Consider the following 15145-nt stretch of genomic DNA (forward strand, 5'->3'; position numbering starts at 1 on the left):
TTCAGGACAAGTAGAAATTGGAATACTTTCTCACCAAAATCTAAAACAACTCTGTCTGCTGAATTTGCAAAGAGACTGTGGCTGTTTTCAAAGAATATAATGTCAAGATGAACTGCCAGACAAAACATGCTGACGACAAAAAGCTAACTGGAAACAAACGCTGAGAAAAGGTGAAACAACTGGAAGCTGTTTTAACGGCACAGCAGCACTTTTATCACGATACTTTGTGGGTCAAATGAAAATGCTACAAAGGCGTGCTACGAGGTCACGACACTGATCGCCAAGCACTACAAACCTTTCATGGAGGGTGGATTTATTAAAGACTGTTCAAAGAATGGCAGGCTGAATAGTCGACCCTCACACATTTTAAGTTTACACCCCTGCTATAAAGGGAACCTTTCATCCAATTAGTTTTGAAAAATTCAAAATATAATACATATTTTCATTTACAAATGAAATCTCATTAAAAGTAATAGCAAAGTAGTATCTCCCTTTGTGCACTAAATTTGATAATTTGCATTGTTTTGAAATGTTTTATTGCATGAAATTTAATATCTTAATAAATAAAAGTTGGTTTTGAAATAAAGAAAGTACAGAACATTTTTGCAAACTATTTGAATATAGGCCATGTGCGCAAAGGGAAATATAGTTTGTATGGGGAATACAAAGACACCACAATAACAACACATTTTTTGTAGTACCTTTTTGACATAGATGTCAGGATGAAGTTAAATGATCGATTTAATGAATCAAGTTTTTTTCTGCTTTTTAATTTTTTTGGGGGGAAACTTCACAGTAAGATTTCATATCATAGAAAGGAGCTAAAGCTTCTTTAAACTTCTGAAACGACATCCAGGGTTTTTAATTTTAATTTTGTATTTTTAAATCCACATGATAACTAAAATTTTCAATCGCTGGGGATAAAAAGCACAATTTAGTAGAAAATGTTTCAGTTAAGAGAGACATCCAATCACATTGCCTTAAACGTCAAAAGTCAAATAACATCGGCTGGGCGTTTCCTCAAATGTTCTCTTGTTGATAACTGGTAGTCAGCTTATGTAGCTAGAGTGGGTGGTTTAGTGGCGAGTGGCTTTAGCGACAACCAGTGGACATATTTAAAATGCTGGTCAGTGGCTCAGGAGGTAGAGCGCTCGTCTTGGGATCAAGCGATCGCAGTTCGGATCCCGGCTCCTCCGTGTTACATGTCGAAGTGTCCTTGGGTAAGACACTGAACGCCTAACACCCCCAATAAGCAGGTTAGCGCCTTACATGGCTGCACGGCCGCTATTGGGAAATGTGAAGCACACTGTAAAGCGCTTTGGGAAGTCTTGACTTGAAAAGCGCTATATAAATGCAGATCATTTCATTTCATTGTCGCTCATTTTTCTCTTGTGCTTCTCCCAGCAATGTCTGGCGAGCTGGATTAAATAAATTTAGGGACATGATACAGCCCATGGGCCATATGTTTGATACTCTAGAACTACAGTAATTGATACAAATATTTTACGGATAAAATCTACACCACAACTGTTTGATATGCATGCGGAATGAGTATTTTATTCATAACCAGTCTATAAAAATAAAATACAAAATAATTTAAAAAGAAAAAAAGCAACAAACAAAATACCAGAAAGAAATCACTGTACATATGATACAAATGATAACATAAATAATTACAAATTTATACAATGCAAAAGAAAAATAAACAGTTAATACATTCTTTCCCATGAAAAAAAAATCACAGATCAAAAACCCACATATTCACAATCATAAATTATGGGAAAAAATACAGTTAAACAAATGGTCATAAATAGCAAAATGTCACCATAAATCAATAAAGTACCTTGCAAAGGTACAACCCCTTTCTAATCTGACAAATAAAATATGCTAAGGTCACAACTGCACGCCACTTGTCTACATTAATGAACCAAGAGAAAAAAGATGATCTCATCAAAATAGCCGTTGTATTGTTGTCCTAACCTCAGATACACTGAAGCCCATTTAAAAGATATATGAAGATTAATTTAGGTGCGAAACAGGATCTTTGAGGAGGCCCGCGAAGGAGCGTTAATTAAGGCAGAGACCAATCGCCTTTTGGCAGACTGAACGCCGTTTGAAGAGAAACATGTAAGGTTTAAATGCATACAGCTTGTGTGCTATCAAAATATTTGGCAACAATATTGTTCTGCGCAGCCCATTTGAAATAAAGTTGTGGGAAGACAATCATTTCTCAAGAGTGGTCTAATAAAAGAAACAAGTCACAATCAGTCAAAGTTAGTGTAGAAAAATATGCCCATTTCCTTTGCGCATTCTCAGCTCTTATAGTTTCTCTCCCTTTTCCACTCGTAAAACAACCAAATATTTGTAGTAGTAGATAGTCAGGGTTCATTCTAATGATCTAATATTTGAGAATTTGTGACTAGAAACTAACTTGTATTCTACTACTAGCTTTGCTTGCTGCTTTGCTTTCCTTTATTATTATTAGTTCTGATTGGCTTCCAATCAAATTCTAACTTCTCTTTGATACAATAAAAATCATTTGTATTGAAAAAACCTAGTTAAGTCACACTATAAAACTATAAAAGCAACCATGTCGGTTTTTATTAGGTCTTATTTTTAAATTATCCAAAACAAACGCTTTTTGCTCTAGAACAAGGGTCAACGAGCTTTTTTGAAGGTGACCGCTACTTTTTTTTTTAGCTTATTCTGCAAAGGGCTGCCCGTTTGACACAAATTGTTAAAATAACAACTTATAAGGTTATTACTATGTTGTTACAATGTTTTAGCCTGATTGTGATCTTTAAATGTAAAATTAACATAGGCTTATTAAAACACAAAAACATCATACCAGCTAAAAATTAAATTTCCTAGAAAATCTACAATTTACCTATACTGGCGAGCTATTTTCGAAACTGTCCGCGGCCTACTCAGGTGTTGTTAAGGACCCGCGGGCACCACGTTTCAGACCCCTGCTATAGAACTACTACAAAACCATTACAAAAACAATTTAACTAAAGTTAGAAACAAAAATGCTTGTATGGATTATCACAATATCCTTGGCAACCTGCTCTCATTGGAATTTAGTAGGCACTATTGCAAAATAGCACAATCATCAGACTAAGACACTATAACTCCAAATGTTGTCTTCATATCAATGTCTTGTTGCCTGAAAATACAGCAAACACTGGTCTGATTTTGTTAGAAATCCTACTAAATTGTTCAGAAGAGCATTGCGTCATAGAACTGTTTCACAAAATAAAGTTGGTGTAATAAGCTATTAGTCACAGTGAGGTAAAAAGGTGCCGTTTTTTTTCTTGTATATTAATAGTGGATTCATCATGCGGGAATGCATTTGAGAAGAAGCTGTTAATCGTACAAGCAGAGCTGGAATTAAAAAATAGGTACCCTTTTGCTACCGTGCACAAACGGGTTTTACCGAAGCACATCTCAATCTCTCCATTTTAGTACTTAACTCGAGTTAGAACAGTGCAAATTTCAACACATGGACTCAAAAGTGCCTGAAAAAAACCTGAACTCTCTCATCAGCAATGCTTTTGGTTAATGTGTTTTCGGCTTGGTAATTCCATTATTTTTCACATGGGACAAAGTATGTAGCATTATGTGTATTTGTAAAAAAGCACGATAGGATGAGAGAGGCTAACATTCCTCCAAGCATTTTAAGGATTTTCATGATTGATGCCATATACATGGAATAAATGAAAACCTCCTATCCCTGTAACTGCCATTTTTTAACATTCTCTTTACGAACTACGAAAACTAGAACACTGCCATGTTGACTTACCATCAAAGTGAAACGTTTGTGAGCTCAACTCATTTACTTTGTACAAAATTGAAATGTAAAAAAAAAGGTTCAAAAGTGAGTAAAGGACATTTCAATATTCAACTTTTTATAAAGCGTCAGAGATTTTTTCTACCATTGAAGACTGAAATTTGACAAGTTGTGTATCCAACGAATGCTGACTTTAAAATGCTTTCAATACTTTTGAATGTAGAATCTTACTGGATCTTACTGGTAAAAAGAGTGGCTTAAAGAAACAGTGTGTATTATTTGGTGCCTCCTAGTGATGGAAAAAAACTTTGACAAAAAAAATAAATCTGTATTTCAAATAATAAGAGACTCAACTGTATCTGCCAATGGAGGAAACTGCTTTATTAGGTCACTTAATTTCTTGTGTTTTAACCCCCAAAAAACTGAAACTGAACTGGTTTCCTCCCAGATTCCAAAAAAACCTTGCATGTCAGGTCAATTGCCCAGTTCAAATTGTCCCAGTTTTAAAATATTCATAGGTCAAGAAATTTGCAGTTATATTACATAACATGAGTCTCACGTAAAGGGAGCTGACATAATTTTTTGCCTACTTGCAGCTTCGGTACCCTAAAACTCCATGTAAGGTTGAGAAAATCAATAGGGAAAAGGCGTGGTTCGGTCCACTTTTGGTCTCTATAGTTTGGATTCTTCCTTGTATTTTGTAGCACTTGTTTTCGCTTACATTACACACTACAGTGACATTTAGTGGACAAATAATACACACTGTACCTTTAAGATGTGCCAAAAACGCAGTGTTCCTGCCATTCTATTCTTCTCCAAAAGTTGACCATCAAATTTCGTGAATAAAGCTTCTAATACCACCTCCGAAGGAGGAATAACATAGCGTTAATACACTGATAGGTAAAAAGGGCTTCCGGAGTTGAAAAAAGGCAGAGTAAACCCATTCCCTTTTTGTACAGCAACATGCAAAATTTCCAACTTTCAAACAGCATCAAATAAGCTTCGGTCGCACCCTTTGAGTTGGAATATCGGTGCAACCGACAACACAAAACGGTGGATTTATCCCGGCTTGGACAGTCTGCGTAAAAGGGACTTCAGTAGGCACAGAAAGGTTTGCACGTTTCCCCACACTCAAAACGATTGATTGAATCTTTGTAGGGATTTCTTTCTATCGAAGCACTCGCATGAAAACGGCAAGCTTTAAAATAAAATCTCAGCGAATACTATTGTGCATCGTAGCTTTGTCAGTCTCAGTATGCCAACCTAGTGCATTAATACTAGTGATAAATAAGTGACTATATACTGCAGCGTGAATGCGTAATAATTAAAGAGGGAAGCGGCTTACACAATATACTACGTGAAAGTGATTCCCAACCAATAATGTGCCGAGAGAAATGATCCAATCAGATTGTCCAGAAATTATTTTATCAACTTCCATGGATTTCTAAAGAAGGCTTCAACAAATAAAAACTGTTCCACTGAATTGTGGGAGCCTCATTGGACCCATTTTTGCAGGGCTTTTCCTAGCTCTAATTGAGGGATCACGAGTATCGATTTGAGGTATCAGTATCTATACTCACAGTGGTGGCCACCCTTCGCCGGACGATTTATTATCAGAAACTAAGAATAAGAATTTATAGGAACAGGAAGTTAGTGATTATTTTATTATATCGAGTAAAAATAACCTGGGAACTCATAGGATTTTATCATTTTAAAATAATCTACTGTTTAGAGTGATGGTAATATTTAAAGGGAGAGTGTACATTATTGAGCAGTTAGTGGTAAAATAAAACGTATTTTCTCTAAGAAAAAGAAATTGAAAAATAAGGAAAAATACATGATCATATGAATGCACATTTGTTTTAAATACTTGTAAGTCGAGAGGTTCGCATTTATTTTTCATAGCAACAGCGTCACCTAGAGGAAAGTGAGATAATTGTCTGCCATCTTTCTGCTACAATAACCCAAAAACTAAAAACCTTGAAAAATGCTGGGCAAAAAAATAGAAGGAAAAAAGTGCAGTTTGGTGACTTTCAGACTCCATAATTCGTATTCTTTTTTTGTTCTTTTTATCACTTGTTTTTGGTTAAACTACACAATACAGCGACATCTAATGGTCAAATAATACACACTGTCCCTTGAAAATGACATTATGCTGTAGAAATTATCATATTGGACGGGTAATATATATTTAATATAGTGAATAGTTTTGTTTTTTAGTTTTACGCGTTTGCCGTACTTCTAAAAATACAGGAAGTGGACGTTTGTTCCATCGCATTTCTTCTTCTGTAACCGCTTCAGTCTTTTTGGTTCAGTTAAAAGAAGTATCGTTTGATTTTATGTCTTTTCACACTGAACTATAGGCACACTTATAGGCCACTTTTAGGAGTTTAAATTTGCAGGGACTTGTTTTACTTCATTTTCTTTTATTTCCTTTGAAATTTTTGTTCTTGTTCTTGGATATGCATTTTGTAAACATACTAAGAAATCCTCAGCTCAAGATAGGTTGGTAAACACTGTCATACATTACTAACAGCAGAACCCTGGACATGAACTAATATCGGAGCTGCACTGTATTGTTATCCAATATGATAACATGACAATTAGAAAACAAGACGGTGGTATATTATCGGGAAGAAGAAGAAGAAATAGCAGAAAAATGTTCTTTGTCAACCTTCCGGGCAACTATCTGGCAAGCTTGCTGGAGCACTTGCCTTCCCGATTGCACCCCTTGCCCCTGGAAAGGTGGAAAGCGGTGCGGGCTTGTCGGCCGCAGCACGTCTCCTGGTGGTGGTGGAAGAGGCGGCGCGGCGGAGGAGATCCGGAAAAGCTTGGTGGCGAACGGCTGCGTGCCAGAAAGCTTCCTCCTCCGAGGCTGCCTCGTTGCTCGTGGCGTGAGGGCGAGGAGCTTACCGAGCGCTGCAGCGAGGATGAGCTTCGTGGCGATGCGCTGGAGCTGCGAACGTGATGCGGCGAGCTGGTCAGGCTGCTAACGCCCGTCAGCCGGCATCCGCCGTAAGAGGCCGAGGGGCGGTGGTGGGCAGCCGGGGAGCCGTGCATCAACTGCGCCAGGCATGTCAGGAGGTCCGAGTCGCTGGTACTGCCCGCTCGGATGCGGTAGCGCCGGATTCTAAAGGGAAACACATCGGTTTTACGTGCCAAACACAATCCATCCGCAGAATAAAAAAACATGTGCTTGTTTAAAACCGGAAGTGGCAAACGTGGCAAGTGGTTTATTCACGCACAGAATAGCGCAGCAGTACAGTGGCACCTCTTTATACGAGCATCTCTAAACATGAGAACTTCTGTATACGAGTGTTTTTTACGGACAAAATCTTGCTTGCGATAAGTAAGGAAAATCCAGGTCACAAGCAGACCCAGAGGCAACTGCTAGAGACCACTCGTCCAGTTTGCACATGCAAACTACTACAGGTAAATAAAAATAAAAAACTGTAGTCAAATTTTTCTGTGTACGTTCATTCCAAGTTGCAGTAAAGTTACAGTACCTTTCATTTTAAGTGTACAGTGTGCGCTTACGTATTATCAAAAGTTTCTCGCTCCAGTATCTGTCAACCTACGACAATTGCTCCCCTGATCAACGATTGCAAAGCCTCCTTATTACCACAACACAGAAACTATTCACTCAAAGCAAGACTATGTAGAATACCGGGACAATATTAGCAATCTATGATGACGTCCTCTGCTACCAGTAACAGAGACGATCCATATTAGAGCCGAAATGGGAAAGACAGGTCTTATACGGCGTACACATTTATAAATTAAAAAAAAATATATAAAATACGGTAAAAAGGTATGGAATCTCTGTGATTCCTCCTTGTCACCCCCCCACCTCCTCCGCGGCACGCGCACACATTCATTACGGCCCTCGTAATAACCTTGCATCTAATTTTATTAATATTCTATTTATCCTATTAATTTTGATAATTTCTTCTTTGTAATTACGATTTGAATGTGTTTTACTAATCAGGAAGTTGTTTTTCTTATAGCTGATTAGTTTTTATTTGTATGCTTTTGGGAAGACGAAAGCAGACAAAATCGTTTTTGATTACCTCATTCGCTTGTTACACGAGCAGTTTGAGCTACAAGCATGATCCTGGATTGAATTAAGCTCATTAGAAGAGGTACCATTGTAAATTTCTTTTGAAAAGCAATAGACGGAATAAATAGGCGGAAAGTGCTAATGTTGGTAGGTATGGTTATTAAAAGTGCCAAAGAACAGACCTGCCCTCCAATGTGTTGCGACTTGGTGGCTTCCCAGGAGGTGGGCGGGGCAGGAATTGGACAGCCAGCTGCTCAGCGGATAACACCGAGTGGACCGGCCGAGGGATCCTGCTCCGGCGGGACAGCGGACTAGAGGACGAGGACAGCGAGGCGTCCCCCTGCCGGTCAGAGCGTGAGCCCATCAGCGAATCTTCCTCCTGGGAGCGGTCCGAAGTAGAGGACAGTGGGTCCTTGGCGAGGGACGCCACGACTGCCCGGCGGTCGGAGAGGGACGGTGAAGCGGACGGAGACGGCAGCGGGGCCTGGTTGCTGGCTTTCTTTTGCAGGAGCTTCTCTTTTGCCGAGCCCGGGGCTGGGGCTTCCGGGACGGGAATACGGCTCTTCTGGCGCCGAGGGGCGGAGGGAGAAACTTGGCTGCTGACCTTTTCTGTTGTTGGATTGTCTTTTTCAGTGCAGGGCTGTGTTGGCGATAGATGCCCGTTGGGCAAAGAAGGGCTTTGAGGTGATTTGGGGGAGTCGCTTCGGTTCGGGGTCGCCCCGTTGACAGGAGGCGCGTCGGTGGAAGACACCGGGACCACAGTAGGCTCTGCTTCAATCTCATCGCACTTGTCCGGTGGGTGGACGCTCTCAGACCCCGATGCAGAGGACAGCCCGGACCGACGCTGAGCCGCCGTCAACTGTAGGAGAAAAAGCATACCACGATGATGTATTTTTTGTACTAAAGTTGTGATGGGCGTTGTGGTTTAAAGAGGCTTGTTGCTGGAAGATTACAGCAAGTTGCGCTGTAGCACTCCAGCAAGTAACCTGATGCAGGAGGAAAAATTTGGAGGCAAGTGAACCCCTGCTATTCGCGTGGGATAGAGACCGAGCCCTGGCGCGAATAGCGGTAATCCACAAGTAGTTGACGCACCCACAAACATCTCAAAAAAGGCCTGCAGATGTCATACATAGCAGAAAGGTAAAAACATTATGTAAACATTTGAAGCTAGATAAATAAATTCATTCTTTTAATATTAGACACCTGCGAAAGAGTTTAGATAGGTTTCCAGTTTGTTATTTTAACTATTAAACCTCACTCGTTTGTTGTTTTAACTATTATCCACTGTCACTATCGTCAATATCGGCCAATCATATTGCTTTGATTTCCACACCCGTAAGGGCGCATTAATAAAAAAGGAAGGGCTTTTAGAACACGTTTGAATTTCTTATGATGAGGTTTGGGTCCTCTCATGTTCTCCTTGCAAGTTCAAGATCCCTTAATGTCCTCTCTCCTTATTTTTAGAGTCTACTAAACTATAAACTTGTCAAAGCTCTTTCAACATACTTTACTGGCTCCATTGTTCCACTATATCAGCGGTCACCAACATGGTGCACCCCCAAATAACACAGAGTACCGGTAGCTCACAGGCAGTTCAGAAAATAGTTCACCCGTGATGAGTCAATTTTGAAAATTGCAAAACATTGCAAAAGGTTTTTAGGAAGTCGCATATATTGGTAGTATGTTTTGTAACTGCTATAAAAAAAATGAACATGATCAGTGTTTTAGGATTGTGCAAGCTTCTTTTAACCCAACTCTTAGTAAATACAACCCAATAATAAGATATCATAATATAGTACAGCACCCAACACAGTAATACATCTGGAAAGGTAAGAGCCATGTTTAACATGCTGAGGCATCGATTTTGCTTTTTTCATTAATATTTGTGCAATAAATATGACTTGCAGTTATTAATAGTTTGTTAAAACAGTAAATGCCTGACCACAATAAGCCACGCTACTAGGCTATTATTTAATTCCAGACATATTGCATTTTTTGCTCCTTTCTGAAAGGCCAAAAATTGCAACAAAGCCCTGTCTAATAGGAAAATAGAACACTTAATATATTATCTTATATTTTTATTTTTTATTAGGTACAATGAAATTCAAATTACATTATCATCTTACATTTTAGATGAGTTTAGCTTGGGCCCTTGCTTAGTTAAGTTCTAATCTTTACTGCATGTGTATACTGCTTTTTTTCTAATCAATTAGAAACCATTTAATTACTGTGTTTTTTGTGCTATAGGCGCACCCAAAAAAATGAAAAAAATTGCCAGAAATTTGCCTTATAATCCAGTGTGTCTTATTGACCCGAAGGTACGGTAAACATTGGAGGGAAATGCATTATTACAATGGAATTCTACTTCATACTGTAACCATTTATGAACAAATTGATTTATTTTAGCGGTGAACTAGATTTCATAATGTTAGTTTATGTTCTATGAAATATTTTTTGATTAATCCTAGCTCTTAACTAGATTTCTAGATTTCATTTCATGTGCCTAATATATAAAAATATATCACAGGGGGCAATTTTCAGGTCACACCTCATAATCCGGTGTGGCTGATGGTCTAAAAAACACGGTATTTTATTTTTAGGGTGTGGTATATTTATTGATATAATTAACATTTTAAACAGACATGAGTCCCTTAATATATTTGTTGATTTATAAACCATGGGACGAGTCAACAACCTTTTTGAAGCTTTTTTAGTTACTGATTGGTATGAAGGGCTACAAGTTTATTGTACATTTTTAAAACAACAACTTATGTTATTACTAGGTTTTTGTTATATCATTACCAGGTTTTGATTATTAGAAGTTGAGGTAAGATTCAGGCTCAGTCAACCGCTAAAACATCATGCCAGTTACGAATAAAAATTCCTAGGAAATCACAATGATCAATCGCTCATGAGCTATTTTGTCCAATGGCTACTAAGGTTCTCTTAGGGGGCTACCTGGTGTCTGCAGGGTCCGTGTTGAAAACCCTTGAACTATAGTTTGCTGAAAAAAACAGTTATATTTATTTAGAATTGGGGCAGTAATGTAAAATAAATATGATATATTAATGTGATATATTTTGCATATAGTGTCTTGTGATCACAACTTTGTGATTTAACTTATAATAGGCAATTAGAAAAGTATATCGTAATGTAATATATAAAAGTGGTGCTTTAGAACCATTTTGTACCGTCTTCAAGTACTTGTCAACCTTTGCAGTGGGGCGTTAAGGACTGGCAGTTGGCTATTCGCGGCAGGGCTCGGTCCCTATCCCCCGCGAATAGTCTGAATTTACTCTAAGTAGAAAAGGTCGTAGGGATGAGTTGGTCAATCGACAGCATGCAGTACCATAGCTACCGTTATCAGACACACAACGCGTGCTATGGGGCATGGTGTCGGTCAAGCTTGTGAGTGCTAAACCAGGGACAGGCGGACAGGAAAGGTTTGTTTTCACGCAACTTGGCAGGGGGCTTCAGTGAAGAAAGGGTGAGGAACAAATACAGGGAGAGAGAGAGGAAGAGGAAGATGGAGAGGACAAAGACGATCTGAAACAAAAGAGACCATGCGACCTGTGGTCATGAGTCCACATTCACAACGTACACACATGCTGCACTCGTGGCAGACATACTTGTAAATACACACACTCGTGCTCAGAACACTTGGAGAAAGATTACATTAGAGCCATGCTGGCAATGCATCGGTGTCAAGGTTTCAGCAGAGGAAACATGAAGGGGAAAAGAAGCAAAAACTTAAATATAAACTTAAATTAGAAAAAAAAGAATGCTTGCTATGGAAGATGAATTGAATTCTATGTAAAGCAGAACCTCCAAAGTCACAGAGGTAAAGCTTGCCAACGAGCGGTTTCTTTGTCCTTTTCCTTTATTTGTGCGAAATTGTATGGCCTGTACTATTAAATACTTTGCATAGGGAGTATTAAATCAAATATCCTTCTGGTTATTCTGCCCCAAAACAATCTTGGAAGACTAAACGCAAAATATGCAAAGGAGTTGTGAAAACATATTCCGTCCACCTAGAATATCTGTGACTTTGAACAAGTATGGGGGCCTTGGGTGGCAATCACATTTTTATCATCTTTGTTGAATAGTGTGCATGGAGGACCAAAATGCCAAAATCAAATAATTGAATACATAAAATAAGGGCAAAACAAAAATGTATCTGTGTATGATTAACAAAACTATCAAAAACAATTAAAAACAAAATGCATAATTAAATAAATACAACATGTACGGAAAAAAAAGGTTTTGTAATAAAAAAAATGGAAAATAATCAATCATATATATCAAATGTCAGTGCTTATTATTTAGCAACTCCAACTGGTAAAAAACGCCAATAAAAAAAAATCAATTCAAACAATTGGGATAATACATAAACGATCATATAATAGTGGATCTTTTGAAATACTTGAAGGTCAAGAAATTCACATTGGGAGTTGACAAAATTATCCACCATCTTGCTCCTATTGGTACCTAAAACAATGTGAAAGTCTAGGAAAAAGAAAAAAAATGGAAGAGAAATAGGGCAGTTTGGTCACTTTGGCTCTCCATAGTTTGTATTCCTCCTGGTGCTGTTTGGCACTCATTTTGGTCGAACTACACACGGGAGTGACGTATAAGGGTCAAATAATATACACTGTCCCTTTAAGAATGTCATGAGTTGGGCTATTTAAAACCGCATTGCAACTTTTTGTTTAAAGTTACATACCATTTAAATAAAATTTATTTTGTATTCATTTATCTATTCATTTAATTATTTATTTACCTTTGTATCATAGCATTGGCATTTTTCGTCTTTTATCAGTGTAGCATTTATGAAATTTAAGTATTGAAAATATTGCAATCTGTCCTTTTTGTTCCCCTAATTGGCGTTGAGTAGGGGACTGGGAGGGTGTCACTGGACTTTAGAGGCTTAACCGTGAGGGTTTCTGTCACCTGCTGGAGCTGGGCCCTGGTAATACGTATAACAGAGGGGAAATTGGCATTGGCGGCCCCTGCTGGGATGGCGGGCAATTTCCTGCGGCTGGGTGAGGGTCTGATGGAAAGCGGTAAAGAAGCGTGGCAGGAGGAAGAAGACGAAGGCGGGCGGTCCCGGTTCTGGTCAGCAGACTGGCTACGCCTCATGGCCAGCGGGTGGCGCTGGTGGAGAGGGTCCGACAGGGTGCTGAGGAGGGTGTGAGGGCTGGGGGAGCGCAGAGGGATTGGGCCGGAGGTCCGAGTGGCCACTTCGTCAGGAAGGGATGAAGGAGATGTAGGGTGCTAAGAGAAGGGAGGGTGGAGAAAGGATGGGCGGTAAAACAAGATGGGGTTCCAATATGGAATGTAGGGTGTCAATGTGGACCTGGCAAATTCACGCTTAAAGGTTTTCCCAAAAACACTTTTTTACCCCTTAATGAGGCACAGAACATGTGGTGTTCCTCCCCACAATTATACAAATATGTTCCCCGCACCGGAGGGACTTAAGAAACTTAGTCTCAGAGTTGATCCATTTGGCTTGTTTCCTCTAGAGCTGTGACGTCATCAAAGGAACACAACATTTTCAAAATGGTGAAAACCATTAACACAACGCGTGAGGCAGCTCCGAAAAAGACAGCAACGGTAGTGAACAGCGATTGCATACCGCCCATTTCTGGTACCTTGCTTACACTATCGCTGGGGATCTTGTAACTGTTTAGATGGAGTTGAGTGCTTTGACCTCCAAAAGCTGCAAGTGGTAAGTTCAACGGCTGTCGTTACATGCATTCCTTGTTTGCCTTCGCTTCCTTTAGGGTTGTCGATTATGGCTTTTTGTTTCTTTTTCACCATGTGTCTCGCGGTTGGTATAATTTTAACCGGCTAGCTCATTGTTAGCATCGGGTCTGCTGAGGACTCTCCTGTTTTGTTTTCTCCCTGATGGCACTTGTTAGCCTCCCACCCCATGTGTTGTCTGGCCGGCTAGCCTGACGTTAGCGCCGGTTTTGCCGTGTCCTTTGGTTTATTCAGACGTTGTGTTTGTCGCCATAGCCATTGCCACTTTTCATTGTAGGTTTTCCGTTAGCCTAGCTACTGTCATGTGTTGAGGTCAGCCAACCTCACGTTTTTCCGCCAAGGGTGCAGACGCCTTTCGTTGTTCGGTCCCAGTTAGCCACGTGTTGGCGGCTCTCTGTGTGTTATTTTTGCCAGTTCGCCCATTTTTGGCTGCTCGCCCTTTGATGTACCATTACTGCATCCACCTGTGACACAACGCCTAGGCATTCGCCACAAAAACTACCAGAACTTTTCTTAAAACAATCCTAACATCTTTGACTAATTAAAACCAAAAACATTATGGCGACTAGCTTGCTAGGGTGCTGGTGCTCCCCTGATGATGTCACAGCTCAGGATGACATCCTGTCTTTAAAATGCATTATCTCAGAAAATAATTGGAATATAACGATTAAATATATATTTTAGATTTTATACAAAAAAACATGTACTATTTCCACAACCTTTCCATATTTATGAATTTGGGAATACCTTTAAGAAGATATTTCACTTTATTCCTTTAAATGTGTCATTGTGTTGTGTGTATCGCTGTGTCATGCACTCGGTGGAGGCTGGGGGGATGGGGGGTTAGCGCCTAATAGTTATACAAAAATAGAAATATATTGAATGGTTACATTTATTCCATGTTAAAGTTTTTCTTATCTAACTTTCAATTTTTCATTTATTTTGTCAAAATGGCGGAATTTGCACGTTATGGCTATCAATAATACAAGCAGTATGTGATGTATTAATGTGCCGAGCATGTGCAGATGCAGAATGAGGCACGCATTTATACGTATTCATAATTCTGACTGTGCCTCACCAGACATGAAAATCCCTGCACATCACTGGTATATTGTACCAGTAGAGAGAAAAGGGTGACAACCCAGGAATTTTCCACGTTTTAATACTGCAATATTCATAATGCCTGCAAATCCATGACTGATATTTTTCTGAAAAGGCAAAGACATTATAAAATCTACAATTCTCTAAAATTAGAATCAAAATTGTAAAATGTATACTGTTTTATGGGTAAGTGGGTGTATCCTTTAACCACAATGGTAGTAGGGGCACCATTCCCTGTGGTCTGCGTAACCGGAATATGCAATGGTAAAACGGAAATTTTACGCATTCAGGAAAATATTACCGCATTTTCTAATTGTTCCCAGCTTGGTGCACGAACTTGGATGCAAAGTCAATCATAAACTGTGCAGGTTTTCGGAACTGAGTTAACATTACGGACGGACATCATTATACAATATTAAAGAAATTCATTG

General features: G+C 39.3%; 1 protein-coding gene across 2 annotated transcripts in view; it reads right to left on the bottom strand.

Moving 5' to 3' along the window:
• Window positions 1-3935: 3935 nt before the first annotated feature.
• Window positions 3936-15145, bottom strand: part of ttbk2a (tau tubulin kinase 2a) — a 33727-nt gene continuing 22517 nt past the window's right edge. Inside the window, exons 14-16 of one of the 2 annotated variants that reach the window (XM_088354186.1) lie at window positions 12801-13124; window positions 8033-8709; window positions 3936-6920 (exon numbers count right to left, since the gene is read on the bottom strand). In XM_088354186.1, the coding sequence (XP_088210312.1) occupies window positions 6476-6920; window positions 8033-8709; window positions 12801-13124 (1446 nt within the window). In that variant the 3' untranslated portion in view covers window positions 3936-6475. The remainder of the gene's footprint in view (window positions 6921-8032; window positions 8710-12800; window positions 13125-15145) is intronic. The other variant, XM_088354187.1, reaches the window with a different exon arrangement.

Source organism: Urocampus carinirostris, chromosome 15 (assembly GCF_059441175.1).
Source record: "Urocampus carinirostris isolate Australia breed hairy pipefish chromosome 15, RoL_Ucar_1.0, whole genome shotgun sequence".
In the NCBI taxonomy this organism is placed as follows: Eukaryota; Metazoa; Chordata; class Actinopteri; order Syngnathiformes; family Syngnathidae; genus Urocampus; species Urocampus carinirostris.